General features: G+C 37.6%; 1 protein-coding gene and 1 long non-coding RNA gene across 2 annotated transcripts; one reads left to right on the plus strand and one right to left on the minus strand.

The window, feature by feature from the left end:
• Positions 1-7170: 7170 nt before the first annotated feature.
• Positions 7171-10184, minus strand: LOC132615359 (uncharacterized). The gene is made up of 2 exons (XR_009572664.1): positions 10006-10184; positions 7171-7431 (listed from the first exon to the last, which is right to left on the minus strand). It is a non-coding gene; the product is annotated as an uncharacterized LOC132615359 (long non-coding RNA).
• A 7730-nt stretch (positions 10185-17914) lies between these two features.
• Positions 17915-18298, plus strand: LOC132612716 (putative NAC domain-containing protein 94). The gene has a single exon (XM_060326820.1). The coding sequence runs from the start codon at positions 17915-17917 to the stop codon at positions 18296-18298; it is 384 nt and encodes a 127-aa protein (XP_060182803.1).
• Positions 18299-19993: the final 1695 nt, after the last annotated feature.

Raw genomic sequence — 19993 nt, forward strand, 5'->3', positions numbered from 1 at the left:
TTAAGCCATCTGATGTTACGTTTTAGCGGAATGGCTGCAGCTTTCAAGAGGAAGCTGCTACTACTATGCAGCAACTGCTGCATGTTTTTTGGTTTTCTAGTCTTGTTGTGTTGCTACATTTTGAACAAGGGTTGCTAACTAAATACTGATTTCATCCAGAAAAAAAATTACTTTCGATCCTATAAAGACGCCATAAGGATTCATGTCGTAATAGTAGCACGTTTGACTCCGGATCAGAAAGTTTGTGTTGAGTGTTCAATTGACGTTTCAGTTCAAATTCCCAACCCAGTGAGTATTAATGGAGAAAACAAAGTGCTTTCGGATTGAAATTCCTGAGAAGAAAAAGTACCCATCTTTATGGAGCGAATGTTAATATTATACAAAGCACAACAGGTCCCAAGTTCGATTCATAGAAATTAGAGGCTCAGGTACTGAATTCTGCCCGAACAAAGAGCACACAACCACGCCATGGCTGCAAAATCACCGGTGGCATGCAAAAGAGACTAAGAGAGAGGCTCAAATGCAGGCCTTCCAAGGATTTTCCAGGCCAAGATACAGTCGGATGGTCCTCAATGATGGAGCATCATCTTCAGTTCCGCCGCCAGCGTGATCAAAGCGCAAAGATTTAGGCCAAGTCCTAGGATTGTTTTACACTATAGTATCTTTTATGTATTTTAGTTTTACTGTCTCATCAATGTACTCGCTTTTGTTATTTCAACGAAACTTGACCCTTTTATTTCCAAACTCAAGTGTCTCGATATGGCTTGAATCACTCTATCATAATTTCGAATATTTGGCGTTAGGCCTATCTCTGGCATAAAGAGGTCCCTGCATATTAGGACGTGTTATTAATGTTTGTGTTATAAACTTTGTAAGGCGTTTGCTTGCTTACTTGCTAAGTGATTTACTTGAATTTATTTGTAATATGCTCGCTCTTGAATTTATTTGCGATTACTTGATGCTAGGAGAATTACTTGAATTTATTTTCTACTTGTTTATTTTTAATTCTTTAGAGGTTGTCTAGCATTGAACATTGTGTTGGCTGCGAATCTGCGTTAAGGACAATGGCAAAAAGATTTGAATCATCCAACATCGGTGTGGGATTGGTGCAAGCGCAAAATGAGGATAGCGAGAAGAATGTGGTACAAAGAAGCGTGTTGGTCAATTTAGGAAATACCTTCAGCCTTCTTCCTAACACAAGTTCAGCTTCCGGCTCAACCCAAAACATTTCCTTCACTATTTCTCCTCACCCAGCTCCTACATATATACCGCCAAGATACTCTATTAAACCAGAAGCTTTGCAAGTCCCGTTGATGCCTAATGTCCAAAAGCCTGCACTTGCAGCACCCTTCACAGAGAACCAGCAAAATCGGCTAGCGGTATGCCCATACAAGAGATTGAGAAATGAAACGAAGGCAATCAATTGGGATGACTCGGATAGAGATCTTCACAATTTAAGGAGAATTGTCGAAGAAGAGATGCGGGCAAGAAATGTCCAAAGTTTAAGATATGAAAGCTTGTGCATGCTTCCAAATGTTGAGTTGCCGCCAGGATTCAAAGTGCCAAAATTCAACACCTTCAATGGCAGAGGAAATCCTATTACGCACTTGAAGGACTATTGTAGCAGATTAATGGGAATTGGATAAGATGAAGCCATACGAATGAAATTGTTCATTCAGAGCCTATCAGGGTTAGCATTAGATTGGTACATAAAACAAAACTTTCGCAAATGGTACACATGGGAGGACATGGCCCGCGACTTTGTAGAACAATTCAAGTTTAACATCGGGGTTAGTCCAAATCTTTATGATATGCGTGAGATAGAAAGAATGCCACAAGAGTCTTTTCAGGAATACGCCATCCGATGGAGATTGGAAGCTTCAAAAATACGCCCTCCATTGCCCGAGAATGAGTTGATTTCAACTTTCATCCAAAAGCAAAAGGGCATATATTATGAAAAGTTGTTATGTGCGCGGTTACGTGACTTTTCTGATCTAATTCAAGTTGGAAAGCAAGTAGAAGCGGGCGTTCGAGCAGGAAGAATTGTTGACACTTCATCAGTACAAGTAACTTTTCAAGCTGAGACATTCAACAACTTGCAAGGCAAAAAGAGAGAAACCGACTGAGCTGTCAGGTCTACATATCAGCCGCAATCACGACAGAACTATCAAGTTTCGCGTGATCATATATCTCTTCATCAACGAGGCTTTCAATATCAACCCGATCAAGCACAGTCTAGCTTACGACAGTCAGAGCACGTGAAATTCCGCACTTTTACTCCTCTTGAAGAGTCATTAACCAGCATATTTGAGAGAATGAAAGTCAAGGGACACCTGAAGCCAAAGAAAGGATGGATCCCTAAAAGCCTACCGCCAGATTTTGATTGGTCCAAGAGTTGTGCTTATCACTCTAATATTCCAGGTCATGACACCGAAAATTGCCCAGCACTTAAGCATAAGATCCAGAACATGCTCGAAAAGGATAAGATAAGCATGCAACAAAATAAATTGTGCGACAATGATGGCCCTCCAGTTGCAAATGCAATTATTGTTACCGGTGATCCATCAAAATTGGCACCGAGACATTTGAAAAGTAAGCGTGGAACTAAGTAAGATGATTGAAAGGATCTACCGTCACTAGCATTCTCCACCCACTTGCCTCATGATCAGCTTTCCTTCTTGTAATTTTTGCTAAAGCTTAGTATGAACTACTTTTGACCTGATTCCTTTGGGATAAGTAGGCAGTCCATTCTTGGACACGGTCTTAATATAGTGAAAATTCCATTTTTTCCACAAAGCAACACTGGGGCAGCTTTGTAAATGGCCTATCATTATTCGACAAAAGCATGAATCGAAATCCCGAGCAATATATTAGCGTCACCAGATTTGTCGCAATGCCATCACCACGAGAAATGCAGATTCAATGCCAAGCTTCAGTGTTCAATGCAAGGCAACCATTTTATTTTACACTAACAAGTTTTCTTTGAGTAACGCAGGGGCATATTTTAGCTATTCTTGAAGGATATCACACAGTATCAAGTCGGCAATTGCAAGATTCAGATAAAGCAAAGGGCAAAGCCAACTTAATACTGATTAAATTTGAAACTCACAAATTTCTTTGAGTGCAGGAACTTTTTAGATGTAAATTTTGGCAGGGTAGAAGATCCCCACATCATTGGCACTGCATCATGAGTATTTGTTGCTGCAAGTTACGCACTGCGTCAAGCTCGTCTCACCGCATATGAATGCTCGCTACTACAAATAAATCATCGAATCAAGCTCTTCGCTCCGCACCAATTTTAGTAAACATAAATCAAGCACCGCATTTAGGCTAGTCCGCCTTTAATTGGACACTTTAGGCTTGTCCACCTTTAATAAGACATTTTAGGCTAATCCGCCTTTAATAGGACATTATAGGCTTGTCCGCCTTTAATTGGACATTTTAGGCTTGTTCACCTTTAATTGGACATATTAGGCTTGTTCGCCTTTAATTGAACATTTTAGGCTAGTTCGCCTTCAATAGGACATTTTAGGCTCGTCTGCCTTTATATGTTGCATGGGTTGAGCACCGCCCTCTTGAAATTTCTGCATAAGGCTGAGCACCGCCTTTTATATGTTGCATGGGCTGTGCACCGCCCCTTTAGAATTTCTGCAAAAGGCTGAGCACCGCCTTCTATCTGTTGTATGGGCTGAGTACCGCCCTCTTGATGCTTCTGCATAAGGCTAAGCACCGCCTTCTATCTGTTGTATGGGCTGAGCACCGCCCTCTTGATGTTTCTGCATAAGGCTGAGCGCCGCCTTCTATCTGTTGCACGGGCTGAGCACCGCCCTCTTGATGCTTCTGCATAAGGCCGAACACCGTCTTCTATCTCAATTTTATTCTGACATGAACTACGCCTGACCTGATTCTCATGGTGGGATACGTAGGCGGCCCACATAGGCCTCGGTCACATTATTAGAAAATCTCAATTTTTCGGCTTGTAACATGAACTACGCCTGACCTGATTCCCATGGTGGGATACGTAGGCGGCCCACATAGGCCTCGGTCACATTATTAGAAAATCTCAATTTTTCTGCTTGTAACATGAACTACGCCTGACCTGATTCCCATGGTGGGATACGTAGGCGGCCCACATAGGCCTTGGTCACATTATTAGAAAATCTCAATTTTATTTCTGCTTGTAATTTGAACTACGCTTGACCTGATTCCCTTAGTGGGATACGTAGGCAGCCTATGTCAGGCTCGGTCTCGTCATTTTAAAGTCCCACATCGTCCTATGCCAGAAACTGGGACAAATTTTTAAGGGCATCATCACAAGCAACATCGAGAGATGTGAAGAGTTGTGGTCAGCAGACAGAGGAAAACTTCGGAGAAAAGGCATTCGCTTTGTTTCACAAAGTGTCACAGTTCCAAGTTCAGCAGAAATTATTTATCACTATACACATATTTTACTATGCATATTTTATTTTGAAATAATATCATTTTCAATCAGATCGTTTTATTAGTTGGTCAAGACTTAAGAATGAGCGGAGGTTACAAGTCCAAACAAAGTTGGAGGCATGAAGCGCCAAGAGCCAGATCTTCAAAGTCAACGCAGATCAACCCCCTCCCAAAACTTACAAATTTTCTTTTGATGCAGATTTCCAAGTTGCAGAAGCTAAAATATGTACAGCCTTGCAAGGATGGCAGGTCGAACGGTTTGAGCTTTCTTATAACAATTATGCTTCTCGAGTATCAACAATTTTCAAGATTTGCAATGAAATTAATGCTTGAGTCTTGCGAAAATTCTTTCAAACGTATCGATGCACAAATTTTTCCTATTGCTTTCAAATACCCCGCACTGCACATGCATTACTACTTTCAAATGCACCGCATATATATTGCTTTATTATTTTCAAATGCCTTGTGAATGCTCGCAAGTGCACCGCACATGCATTGCTTTATTATTTTCAAATGCTCTGCGTATGCTCGCAGATGCATTGCACCGCACCTGCATTGCTTTATTATTTTCAAATGCTCTGCGTATGCTCGCAGATGCATTGCACCGCACCCGCATTGCTTTATTATTTTCAAATGCCCTGCGTATGCTCGCAGACGCATTGCACCGCACCCGCATTGCTTTATTATTTTGAAATGCCCTGCGTATGCTCGCAGACGCATTGCACCACACCCGCATTGCTTTATTATTTTCAAATGCCCTGCGTATGCTCGCAGACGCATTGCACCGCACCCGCATTGCTTTATTATTTTCAAATGTCCTGCGTATGCTCGCAGACGCATTGCACCACACCCGCATTGCTTTATTATTTTCAAATGCCCTGCGTATGCTCGCAGACGCATTGCACCGCACCCGCATTGCTTTATTATTTTCAAATGCCCTGCGTATGCTCGCAGACGCATTGCACCGCACCCGCATCGCTTTATTATTTTCAAATGCCCTGTGTATGCTCGCAGACGCATTGCACCGCACCTGTATCGCTTTATTATGTTCAAATGCCCTGCGTATACTCGCAGACGCATTGCACCGCACCTGCATCGCTCTATTATTTTCAAATGCCCTGCGTATACTCGCAGACGCATTGCACCGCACCTGCATTGCTTTATTGTTTTCAAATGCCATGCGTATGCTTACAGAAGCACTGGCATCGCACCTGCATTGATTTATTATTTTCAAATGCTCTGCGTATGCTCGCAGACGCATTGCACCGCACACATGCATTGCTTTATTAATGCTCTGCGTACGCTCGCAGACGCATTGCACCGCACCTGCATTGCTTTATTGTTTTCAAATGCCCTGCGTATGCTCGCAGACGCATTGCACCGCACCCGCATTGCTTTATTATTTTCAAATGCCCTGCGTATGCTCGCAGACGCATTGCACCGCACCTGCATTGCTTTATTGTTTTCAAATGCCCTGCGTATGCTCGCAGAAGCATTGGCACCACACCTGCATTGCTTTATTATTTTCAAATGCTCTGCGTATGCTCGCAGACGCATTGCACCGCACACATGCATTGCTTTATTAATGCTCTGCGTACGCTCGCAAATGCATTGCACCGCACCTGCATTGCTTTATTGTTTTCAAATGCCCTGCGTATGCTCGCAGACGTATTGCACCGCACCCGCATTGCTTTATTATTTTCAAATGCCCTGTGTATGCTCACTGACGCATTGCACCGCACCCGCATTGCTTTATTATTTTCAAATGCTCTGCGTATGCTCGCAGACGCATTGCACCGCACACATGCATTGCTTTATTATTTTTCAAATACCCTGCGTATGCTCGCAGACGCACCGCACCGCACCTACATTGCTTTATTACCTTCAAGCGCCTTGCGAATGCTCGCAAATGCACCGCACCTGCATTGCTTTATTATTTTTCAAATGTCCCGCGTATGCTCACAGACGCACCGCACATGCATTACATTATTATTTTCAAATGCCCTGCAAACGCACCGCATTATGCCGGTTTAGAAAGCCTCATTTCTCATAAATCATTCGGGCTTAAATAGCCCATCCGATTTAAGGCCTCATTAATCATCGCTAAATAGGCATCATTCTCATGAATCATCGGCCTAGAACCTCATTTGCATTAGCCTCAGCAAAGGCTGTCATTTTAATCATTGCAGTTTTTATGGGTTTATTTTACACACTACTGGAAAATGGGCCTCTGGCAACACTAGGGAAACCGTTGCCATAGACAAAGGAATCGTTACCATTGACCTATGGCAACGGATTACCTTGCGTGACATCTGCTCGCATGGCGATAGATCTATAGCAACGGTTCATGGGACGGTTCTCAAAACCGTTGCTATAAAAGTTTCTATAGCAACGGTTATTTGTCTCTCTGCTGCGACATATTTTCTTTGTTAATTGGAACGGTTAAAAACAGTCCCCATAGACTCTTATGCAACAGTTTGTTAGGCTATTGCAACGCTTAATTGAGGTTATTACAACGGTTATTGGACTTTATGAAACAGTTATTTGCCTACTGCTACGATTTTTATTGATTAGAGACAATTCAGAAATGTCTATTGCTACGGTTTTCATGACCTATTGCAACGGTTGCCATGTTTAAATTGGGGCTTGTTGCCACGGTTGGGTAAGCTATTGCAACGCTTTAATTAAAATAACAACCCTGTTTATAAATAATTTATAATGCACTACAAATTATATAAAATCACAAAATGAAACTTTTCATAATCCATATTGTCCACAAGCTAGTTATAATATCCATAAAAGCAAAATGTTAAAACCCAAATACATAAAAGTTTTACATTTAAAGAGTTTGCATGAGTTCCAAAATGTCAATAGCAAAATATTCCTAGAACATCTAAAGCTTCAGCAAAAATCCAAAAATCTTCTCAAGTGAAATATCTTCTTAAGTAAGGTCTTCACTGCTTGCGTCTTCCCTTTCTTCATTTTCAACACCTTCAAGAAAAGAATAAGTAATGTCATAACTCTTTTCATTACTAAGGAGAGTCTAATAAGAGCCCATTTGGATTGGCTTATGGCTTTTGACTTATAAGCCAAAAGCAATAAGTTAGAAATTCTAGCTCGTGGCTTTTGGCTTATTTTTGTCATATTAGCTTAAAGACAAGTGTTTAAAAGTCCTTATTTATTTTACCCAAATACTACACAAGCGCTTAAAAGCTATTTTAGCTTAAAATCACCTAAAATAAGCCAATCCAAATAGGCACTAAGAACAATGTTATAATAATCACACAAGAAAGATAATAATGACATCTAATCCAAATAACCATATTGGCAGATTGTATCTCATAAACACACCTCTATAAAGAACACAAGTATTTCCTACAGAAAAAGCAATAATCAATAATGATAACAAGCGTGCACTCTATGGATGAGGTTAAAAGCATGCAGAAAGTCTCAACCAAGGTGTTGTATGTTAAGCTAAGGGGTCGGTTTCCGAAATTGCCCTGGAGGAGAATTGCATGTAATAATAGTGGACTGCCTCGATGGACTTTTGTGTTACTGTTAGCTGCTCACAAGAGACTATCAACTAGAGACAAACTATATAAATGGGGTGAGACAAATGACTAGCAGTGTCCACTATGTGATGTTGCAAATGAAAGCATAAAGCACTTGTTCTTTATCTGTGATTTCTCAAGTCAGGCCTGGGAAAAGCTGCTATCATGGATGGGTATCAGAAGGAATGCTAGAGGATGGGAAGCAGAGCTTAGCTGGGCAGAGCAGAATGCAAGGGGTAAAAGCCCTCAAGCTAAAGTCTATCGTATGATCCTAGCTGCTGTTGTGTATAGCATATGGAGGGAAAGGAATCAATAGATTTTTCAATAGAAGAGTTAGCCTGCAAATTTGATCATCAAGGTGATAATACAAGATGTGCATCAAAGGGAAAACAAGAAACCAAAGATAGCCAACTGGTTGACCAAATTTAACTTTTATCCATTTTAGTTATGACCTAGGGACTGCCTAGATGAAAGGGCTTTTATTGGAGTGCATCTGGTGTGCAACTAGAACATTAAGAACTAATGTATGAGCTGACTACTGGGGCGTATTGTCCAGTAGCATAGCTCATTTTTCATGAGCTGTAAAATCTTACTTATTGTTTATAGTACAAGTTATTTACCAAGAGAAAAAAAAAACAAGCGTGTACACACTCAATGCATTTTTACGAAACTTATATAGGCAGTAGTTATATTATTACTAAATTCATGTTTGGAACCTTAAAGATATTTAAGTTCTTGTATCAGTTGCTGGGATGATTTACTGGGAATTAGCATTTCAAGAGAACAAAAACACAAATATATATATATATATATATACATAGCAGGCCGCGTGAAATGAATCAAGATTACTTAGTTAGGCAGCATCATTGTACAACCTGAGTCTGGTATGGGAAGAACAAAAAGAAACAACCAAACTTCTCAAGATGCAATTTGGTGCTATATTACCAGTGCCCTCATCATACATATGAAAATAGCTACCAAGTTTTTACACAGAAATAAAGAATTTGAAAAGCAAGAAAGTTAAGTTACAAGCTTTGCCAACCTTTAGGATATTTAAAGGTCCAACAAAAACAAAAATCTTCAACAATTACTCATGACATCTTCAAAAGATTGTTGGAGAGAGAGAAGCATATATATAAATCTCAACACAGAGTAACACAAATCAAAGATGAAATGAACTCCTAATATTAATAGGGGAGCATTATGGGAGCAAATATAAGGACAACTGCAGTCACTGATAAAAACAATAGCAGTATTAATTTTCTCATAATAGACTAGATGGCTTCATGCACATGCTCAATGGTGGCAATTTTGACAGATGAAACTATCAATGTAGCCAAAGTGAAATGAACTCATAATATTACTCCCTCAGTTTCATTTTATGTCTTGGTTAGACTGGACCAAGTTTCAAAATATAGAGACTCTTGAATTCAAACTTCTCAAGATAAAATGAATGATGCAATTTGGTGCTATATTACCAGTGGCCTCATCATACATATGGAAATAGCTACCAATATTTTACACAGAAAAAAAAGAATTTAAAAAGCAAGAAAATTAAGTTACAAGCTTTGCCAACAAAAACAAGAATCTTCAACAGTTACTCATGACATCTTCAAAAGATTGAACCTTTTTCATAATCACCAAAAAGATTGAATCTTTTTCATAATTGACCCTAAGACATGTTCATTAGCCAAATCCTCTTTCCCAAACTGGAAAAGGTAGTTTTAGCACTTCAAGAGAATAAAAAAAACAAAAATATAGATAGCAGGTGACATGACATGAATCAAGCTTAGGCCAGATAAGAACTCAACAGAGAGATTAAGAAAACTTATTAATCAGGTCACGTGCACGAATCAGGAAAAAAAATATCTAGAACAGAGAAAGAATAGTGGTAGAAGAAGCAGAAGGAAGAAGGATAAGAAGAAGAAGAAGAAGAAGAAGAAGAAGAAGAAGAAGAAGAAGAAGAAGAAGAAGAAGAAGAAGAAGAGGAGTAACATTTATAATAAGTACTGACCTTGGTTGTTACTACCAGCAGATGGACGTTTTATTTGTTGAATAACAACTTCTCCTGGCGAACAAACACTGAATCTTAGCAAGCTAGGATCAAGTGGTGTTTTTGACTGGTGTATTCTTGAAGTTGAATTCAGGAAATTTAGCACAAAGGCTGCACTGCTTATTTGTAGTAGGGCCAAGGGTGTTTTTGGCAATTTAGTGCAAAGGCTGAAGGAAGCAAAGGTTACTACTAATACATCAGCACAGGTGAAGCAAGATCAGCTCAAGAAGAGGAATCACTCGGGCCTATATTGAGGTCAAGTCTTCACAGAATCAAGAAGTATGCAGGACTACTCTTAGGAAATTTAGTGCACACAGGCAAATGAAATTAAGCTAGCTTTAAACAAGATGTTGTGACCAATCATGTATGTGGGAACAATAGCAATTAGTCACCATAGCAAGGAAATTTGGACAAGATCATACATGGACATGGGTAGGGACATGATGGGGGCCTAAGCGAAGTGCCATATCAAGGACCAAAGATCCAAACAAAGCTTGTTTTACCCAGCAGAGAAGGCCTCAGAGCAAGACAAGGCGAAGCAAAAAGTCTTAACAGAAGAGTTCAGCACCAACAAAAGAATGCAGCATGGTCATAAGTTCAGCACAAGTCATAAAAATGCCACAAGGACCAATTTATGTATCTATAGTACCTAGTTAGGTGCAGACTTCAGCAATGTACAAGGAGTGGGAAAGTTGGTTCCTAGGACTACATGACTAGGTGAGGCAAAATAAACAAGGTGGTGCAGCTAAGAGCAGGAAGCAGAGGCAGGGAACAGACCTCTTAAGAGAAAGAGGAGGGACTATGGATGTCAACATCAAACAAGGAAAGGAAAGGAAAAGAACAAGAAGAAAAAGAGGAACAAGCAGACCTGGAACAATATGGATAAACACTAAATAAGGTGAGGGGGATAGAGATATAATAGACAGGACTTTATGATGCAGTTGCGAGAGAGAGGCTATACACTTAAGAAATCTAGAAAATCATTGAATGGTCTTGAAGCATGGGTGTTTTGTTGACAAATGATAGGAGCATAGTAAGACACACATGAAGTGGATGATCGCACACTCAATGCAATAACAGGTATGCTAAGTATGCTAAAATACTTCAAACAGTGGCAGTTCAAGGAGAAGACAAAGCTGGTTTCAGTCAAGAGGTATACATGGGGATGCAGGCATAGTAAACATGGTGATCAACCTACATGGACACCTTATCTAACCAAGAGGGCATGCTTACTAACTAGTTTGAGCCTAGAATAATGCAAGAGGGAGGCTTGGCAAGGTACTATGCAGGTGGCCAAATACATACGCAGGTCAATCTTAGATGAGTCATTTACACAAATAGCATGAGCAGGCAAGTGGGAAGGCAAAAGGAAGGGGTGTGGGGGTTAGAGTTGAAGCAGGCCATGCACAAATCATATACCCTTACCGATCATTTTAATCTTAACAAGTTTCATCAGGATCAGGAAGTAGACCACATAGGACTGCACAGTCATGGTATCACCAATAGGATGTCATGAACCTATTTAAGATAAGGCTGGGGTTGCAATTATTAGCTACAATTTTACTTCGTCTTTCGTGTCATTCAACCAAAATAACTAGCCACTCCCTACCCCCTTTATCCTATTATGTTACTCATCCATACCATTATCGAACAAAACCTCAGCCAACATCTTAACTAAACTAATTCATTTTTTGATCCTAAGTTCAAACAAAACAGGCACTCCACCCATGACATAGAAATAAACTCCTTCTACCAGCATAATTGGACTTCATAAGGCAGAACAAATACCATAACATGATTCAACCAAACCAACAACACTGCCTGTTGCCTACATTTATCCCATCAGCACCAAACTTTAGTTCAAGGAAATTATAACACCTAAAGCTACAAAATATATTAAATAATGCTAACAGCAGACCATTCAAGAACAAGCCAAATGAAAGCATATCAAACTAGACTATCTTTACAACATAACTGGACTCCATAAAAATGGAACAAAATGCCACAATATGATCTAATCAAGCCAACAACATTCATCTACTGTCTATGTTTATCACACCAAACCTTAGTTAAGCTTATTAATTACCATAATAACTAATGCTGGAAACAACTACCATAAACAATTCCACCAATTACGCATCTTAGGCATAAAGTATAAATCCTCTTAAGAAAGCAAACACATAAGCTTAAATCTCCAAAATTTCAACACTACCTTGCAGCATAAGAAGAAACCAATCCAGAATAAATTTTAAGAAAAAAAACCAAAGAAAACACTAAAAAATTTAATTCGAAAATTATAATGGGACAAACCCCCAAAAACAAACCCCAAAAATTGTATTACGCATCTCATGCATACAGTGTATACCAAAGGAATATGGAACTACAATTCAGAATCAACTGTTGAGAATTGCAAAATAAATACAAAAAAATTATGACAGAGGGTGTACCTGGAGAGAAGAGGCGCAATCAACTGAGCTAAATATCGAATCTACTGGTAAGCGACCTCAATCGACGAACTCGAACAAACTACAGAAAATTTGACCAAAAATCAATAAAACAATTCTAAGAAAGGTGTAATCTTTTGTGGGTAAATGGGATTTATAATAAAAGACAAACTATTTAACTTGAGAAAAGGAAAAAGAATCTCAATTGAAGCCTTACCACTGCGATTCACATCGTAAAGTGTTGGTGTGTCCGCTGTTCAAAGAGAACCCAACAAGAAAAGCACATCAATATCAAAATCAATTAGATTTTGCAGAGCAAGACCCAACAAAAAAAATCCTAGAACTTTCATACATCAAATATGCAATATTGATTTTATGTGGTTGCTACAAAATGGATCGTATAACTACATTTTCCTGAAATTTTCTTTTCTATATTTTGTTTGAAATTCCAAAAAGAAAAAGCTAAGAGCAATAAGCTAATGGTATGGAGATGGCGTAGAGGAAGGATAACGTACTTTGAATGGGTTTGGAATTTTGTGATAAGAGTTGGTGTTAATGGGTTTGCAATTTTGTGATAAGAGTTGGTGTTAAAAGGGTTTGCAATTTTGTGGTATGAATTGGTGTTTCAGCGTTTTGGAACTTTTTTTTTTAGAACAAATAGACAAATACTGATTAAAAGAAAAGAGTACAAAGTTTTTGGGGGTTTGGAGGGATTAGCGAAATTTTACGGGGGAAAATAACGAGGGAACTAAAAACCATACCAATAGAATGTTTTTACCCCAAATGTGTTCTATTAGATACATCTGTTGGTACGGTGGACAAAAATGTAGCAATAACTAGAGCTATGGCAACGGTTCAAACACTATTGCAACGGTTTAAAAGTCAAAATGTTCTAGTAGCATCGAAGTCCTGTTGCAACGGTTGGAACTGTTGCAATAGATGATCTATAGTAACGGTTGTGTAACCGTTGCTAATAAGTTTGTTGCCATAGGCTCATTTTCCAGTAGTGACATCGCTTTATTTCGATATTTATCTTACTGACTATTTTTATCTAGTTTAAAGTTTCGCAGGAGCTTTCGCGCAACGAGGAACTATTTCTTCGGCAGCGAACTGGGGCAATGCGTCGGGAAGGAAAGCAGACTTCCCGACAAGGGTCAAAGATCTACCTCGAACACTCGCCTCCAACTCCAAATATCCCGCTCACATTCCAGCAGAATTTCCGAGTTCTACCATAATACCCAGTGTTATCATAATTCGACACTGGGACAATATTTTGCAAAGATTCGCACTAATCGGGATTTGTTATTCATAGGGGTCGTAGTAATCCCAAAACTACACACGGCCTGATTCTCGTGCAGCCCGAGATATGTAGGCGACTCGGAGACCGAAGTTCGGTCGTAATTTTTCTTTACCCTTAGTCCTCCAAAATCCTTTATCCGGGACAAAATAGGCTACTAAGTCAACGTCTTTGCCCGAAAATTCTTTCATCATTACCGGGCAAAGAGGGGCAAGTTGTTGACACCCAATTTTGTCCCACCTTTCCTCCGAAATACCTATTTTCCCTTCCAATATTTTGGCAACTTTAAAAAATAATTATTTGCATTTTTTACTATGATTATTAGCTTTTATTAATACTGGCATTTCATTATCCTATCATTATCTTTACTACTGTCACTACTACCATTATTATTATTACTATTATTATTATTATTATTATTATTATTATTTGTTATCATTATTATTACCAGTATTATCATAATTTGCGTTTCAGCATTTTTACCACCTTATGCATACGCATCGCATTTATTTTGCACAATTAAATGATAGCGTTTGTTTGTTTTCAAAATATTATTGCACGGCTATTACAACGTCATATGATTTTATTACCTGAGCACTAATAATTACATATTTTATATTGTAGCACACTTAGTACATAGTTAATTAAAATGGGTCTTTTATTTAAATTTAGAAGCCAAACTGTTTCTTTCACTCAGCCCATATTTTTAATTCATCTGGCCCAAATCAAAGCCCAATCGACAACATTATTTTTCGAACTAGCCCAGTATCACTTAAAATAATTACCAGCCCATTCATTTTAATACCCAGCCCAAAAGAAAAATTGACCCAGTCCATTAAATCATTTGACCCAACCCAATTTTATTTGAACAAAAGGAACCACTAGGGTTCCTTTCATCCATCAGCCGCACACCCCACACTCCCTTCCCTCTTCCCTTCCTCTCTCCCACGCCTTTGCCGCCTCTACTCCTCTCTGTTCCCCACGCCTCTGCCGCCTCCACTCCTCTCTGTCCCCCGCTCCTCTCTCTCTCTTCCCTTTACCGCTCCTCTCTCTTTTTCTTCAACACAAAAGAGCAAAACCCTATAAAATGGTCGCGAGTTGAATCGTTTTGAGGACAGGTTTTTAAACCCCCAAAAAATTCCCTTGCAAAATACAAGATTTTGAACCCGAAATCCCTTGAAAATTGAGTTTTTTTTTAGTCATGAAATTCCCCAAGAACTAGTGTTTTGGAAGTCGCAAAAATCCCCCTGAAAATTAAAGTTCTGAAAAAAAAAAAAGTCTTCCAGTGGCCAAAATCCCCTAAGCAATTTATTTCTGCATATCGGGTCAAGCATACCCAAATCAATTCTTGTTTTCGTTTGTTTTGGTACTGCTTTGAATCCGAGCATCACAAGCTTGGATTTGATAGTGTTCGAGTAGATTTGAAGCCCCGGACTCCACTTCGCTGCACCCGAAGCAGGTAATTCCCCTTTTCCATTTATTTCTGCATTTTTTTCGTTTCTTTAGTTGCTATGTGTTAGCTTAAATTTGTTTTTTTTTTTTGTGATTAAGAATGTTCATGTGATGAGTTAATTAGCTAAATAATGTTTTTTTTCTGTGTTAGTTCATTTTACTGTTTCTGTGTGATTTGTGTACGTAGTCTAAACATATGTATATGGGTTAGAATGGTTGGTCCGTGTTGAGTCATATTCGTGTTCAATCTTGATTTTAGATTGAAAAGGAATAAAGATTATATGAATCAATTTAACTAGTAATTTAATTAATGATTATGTGAACTAATTTAATAGTGGTGATTAGTTTGCTGTTGCATTCATTAGAAAGTGTACTATGTTTAGTCTGCTCATATAAACATGCTTTAGAAGTCATTTGGTCTAGGCTGTTTATGCTAAGTATGCATTATATATTGGTTGTGTTCTAGTTAATCATGATTTACAGGTTGTTTTGTTAGAATTGATTAAGTAGGCAGATTTAGATGTTGTTTGATCAAGCGAGCTAGTAAGGATTTCAATATGTTGTATTAAATGTTCAGGATGTCTGGCATAATACCATGAATTCTTAAAGTTGATTATGTCATAGTTGCTGTGCTGCTTGTTATTTCCCTTTAGATAGGAGTTGATGGTATATTGTGTACCAAAGAGTCTGTTCATTTGTATCTAATTAATCTGTTACTTTTTTTCTTAGAACAATAATAGCTTTTGTCACAATTGGATGCTAATCTTTATCTCTTTTCCCCTTTCTTTTACATGTACACATCGGAGCAAACGGAGTCTTAATTCGAGACTTTATCAAAACAAATTCTCAAGATGAGACTCGGCACACCCATCCATAGAGTCATCTCGTTCCGCAATTCTTAGATCACATCGTGCAGGCGAAACTCGTTAGAGGCCGCCTGTAACATTTTATTCTTTTTTTCTTATCATTCATTTTCTTTCGTCCATTTTTATGATTGCTAATTTGTCTGCGTTTTGGATTGTGCGTGGCTTAAAGTTAGGTGGAGAACCTATGATTCATGTAGGATTAGAAAGGGGTAGTATCATTTAGGATTACCGCTCTGAACATTAAGTACTTATTTTCACCATATAGAGAGCATCATTCATATAATAATATTTTAAACTTTGTTGGCTATAAGTTATTTTTTTTTCTCAAAAGCTATTTTTTAAATTTTAAACCTCAATTAATTAACCTAAGATTGGCCGGATAACCGTAGTTAACGGATTCTAAAGGATGCCTAACCCCTTCCCTTTAGGATAATATAGAACCCTTACCTAGAATCACACTGATTAAGCAGACCATTAACGGAGGTTTAGTTAGCTTTACCTTAGTTAATAATTAGGTGCCCTAATTCACCTTAAAATCAATTAGGTGGCGACTCCTTAAAATAAAGCGAAATAGGAATCACCAATATGTTGTACTCTAATTTAACTCGGTTAAAATGGGGTATAACAGTACTGTCCTTTGGAAAGCATTACACTGGAGTAGTACTTTTTTTTTTTTTTTTGACGTAATGACTTTTTATCCGGTGGAATTTAGGCCTCATTTGTTTGCACTTAATAGAGGTCTGAATATGAATGGTTCAAACCTTAGGTCATTAAGTGCATTTGTTTACATTAAGATCTAAGCACTTATTCGGTCTGAATAGGTCTTAATCATTAAGATCTTGAACTAAGTCTTAATATCATTAAGAGGTATTTTTGTATGGACAATTTTTACCAGCAACTCCACCCCCACCCCTCCACCTCAACCCCACCACCTACCCTTCACTCCAACCCTACCCCTCCACCTCAACCCCAACCCCACCACCCACCCTCCACTCCAACCCACCAACTTTCCACTCCACCTCAACCCCCACCACCCACCCATCCATGCACCCCAAACCACTCACCCATCTCGCCTCACCTCCCAGCACCACTACAAAACATCTCCACCATTACTAGTGAACATAAATGTTTCATTTTTTTATCAAATAATATTTTATTTTATTAAGTCTGTATTTATCTTCTAATATTTAGTTACTTTTTTATTTGAATTGTATATTTATTATGTTTAAATAAATACATTATGCACCTTCAGATGTTGAAAAACAAACAGTCTTAAACATTCAGTGTTTAGACCTAAAGACAACATCTTAATCATTCAGATGTGTATTCAGATTCAGACGTCTTAATCTGAATGAAAACAAATGAGGCCTTAGTTCCTTTACTTTTTGCCAACAATAGTGTAGCGTAGATTTCACTTGCTTTATGATCACGTAGGGCAAATGATCAGCTTTCATACATTCATAAATCATAATGATGCTAAATTCTATGTCATTTAGCTAAATTCTACGTCATTTATCTTTCAACTTTTATTTATGGTATTAATAAACAAGGGTATAAATAAATTGAAAAATAATAGTAAGTGGAACAAAATAACTACTAACCCTGACCGAACTTTCCCGCCCTTCACGAGAAACCCTAATTCAACTTCTAGTTTCCTAAGGCTTTCACTCATGATCATATATTTTCCCAAAACTAGACGGATTATATTTTATAAACACATTATATAACCCTCATCATATTAAGCATTACCTTCAACTAAAATTCTATTACTATCTTTTTTTACATATACGTGAAAAACAAGTACAGATAGAATGTCATCAGAATCTAAGCTCATGTTAGGTTTTCGAGTTCACCCAACGGATGAAGAGTTAATCAACTATCTGAAAAATTTCGTGCTCCGTGGAGTATTGCCACCTACGGATGTTATTAAAGTAGTGGACCTATTTGGAGACTCCGAGCCATGGCAGATTATCATTGATGCTTCAGAGGAGAAAACGCGATACTTTCTTTCCCCATTGAAGAGATTCAAGAATTCAACCAAAAAATTTCAAAAAACAGTCGGGAAAGGGACTTGGAAAGGCCAAACAAGTGGTAAGCCAATAACTAAAGATGGATCGAAATATATAATTGGATTTAAGAGAAGTTTGAAGTACCATAGTGATATAGAAAAAGACCACAATGATAATGGCTCATGAAAGAATATTTTTTGCCGGAGGAGTACATTAATAAAAGTGGCAACAAATTCGTCTTGTGCAAAATCAAAGAGAAGAAACAAAGTGAGAAAAATAGTAATGAGGTCATGGAGGAAGATGTTGATGAAGTAATTGCTTCTATATTAGGAAGTAATTATGATAATCATCAAGTAAGTACCAAAGATGACAATCAATCAGCAGTTGTAACCGAAGTTAATTATGAAGTGAGGACAAATTGTGAAGCAAGTACAAGCACATTCAAGAATGATCAACATGAAGATTATGGACAGTCAGGACAAGCTAATAATTATTTAGAAGCTGGGGTTAAGCAATTTAGTGGAATGAATCCGTATGAGAATTATATTATAGCTACGATTCCTTGATGGCAATGATTGAATTCGAAGAAGCAGAACAAGTTTTGGGTGACAGTACTACTTCAATATTTGCGACGGATAGGCATGCAAATAGCTAAACTAATTAGGTGATATTTTTTTCTCAATTAGGGGATATTAGCTTGAATGTAAAAGCTTTTATTTTACTGTCAATACTCTTGTTATTCCATTTTACATGATATTATTAGGGAGTTAAGTCGATGTTTCTTTAGAAATAACTTTTTGATTCATTGATTAGATATAGAAAGTTGCAATTTGTAATAAGTTTTATATAATTATGGGTAAAAATCATTTTCACCCCCAACTTTGCTTTAAAAATCAAACTGCCCCCTCAACTTTGAACAATAGTCATTCTCCTCCCTTTATCCTAATTGACTTTTTCAAATTCCTATTTTACCCTTACATTATCAACTTGTCTTTTTTCTTTTTCTTCTTTAAAATCATGATTTTTTTTTATCGTAACAAATTTTCTATAAAAAATAAATATTATTGTCGACACGGAAAAAGACAAGTGAGAAATACTAGTTGAGTATATAACTTCATGTTACTCTATAATGAAATAAATGAGAAGAATAATTTTTGTTTATAATTAATAATCAAAACTCTGATATCTATTTATACAAGTAACAATAACAGGTAATAATAACTTTATAAATATATTTCGATGCAGGTAATACAAAATAATTAATAAAAATAGAGGTGTATTCTATAACAAATTTCTAAACGATTATCTATTTATATTATAAATGAATTTTAAATTATAATTTAAAATATTTCATTAATGACAATCAAAGCTCATTTATATATTGACAATAGAGAATAAGAGAGAAGTGAAACTTAAATATACATACACATATATGTGTAAAAATAGCCGTCTCTGTCTCTAAATACAGTGATTGCAGATCCGTTGCTTTCTCCATTCTAAGATTAGATCTATTGATGAATTGGAGTTTTTTGGTTCGAATTTGTTGAGTTTAATTGTAATTTGATGATCAAGTTAAATTTCGTAATTTTTCATCTTCAAAGGAAACTTAAAACAATTACTTCGGAACGAATGGAGTATTTTCGAAAATATTTATGTTGTACCAAGAGATTGAAAAATTAAACTATAGAAGCTACACAATCTTGTCTTATGAAACAATGAAAAACAGGTGGCTCCGTTTTGTTGAAGCTTCAGTAAGTAGTATAATAGATTTTGGTGGCTCCGTTTTGTTGAAGATCTGGCCGGATTTTGTGTATTTTTGAATACAAATTATTGTCCAGATCTGACCGGAATGAATACAGTGAATTCGAAGTGTATTTTATT

Source organism: Lycium barbarum, chromosome 10, assembly GCF_019175385.1.
Source record: "Lycium barbarum isolate Lr01 chromosome 10, ASM1917538v2, whole genome shotgun sequence".
In the NCBI taxonomy this organism is placed as follows: domain Eukaryota; kingdom Viridiplantae; phylum Streptophyta; class Magnoliopsida; order Solanales; family Solanaceae; genus Lycium; species Lycium barbarum.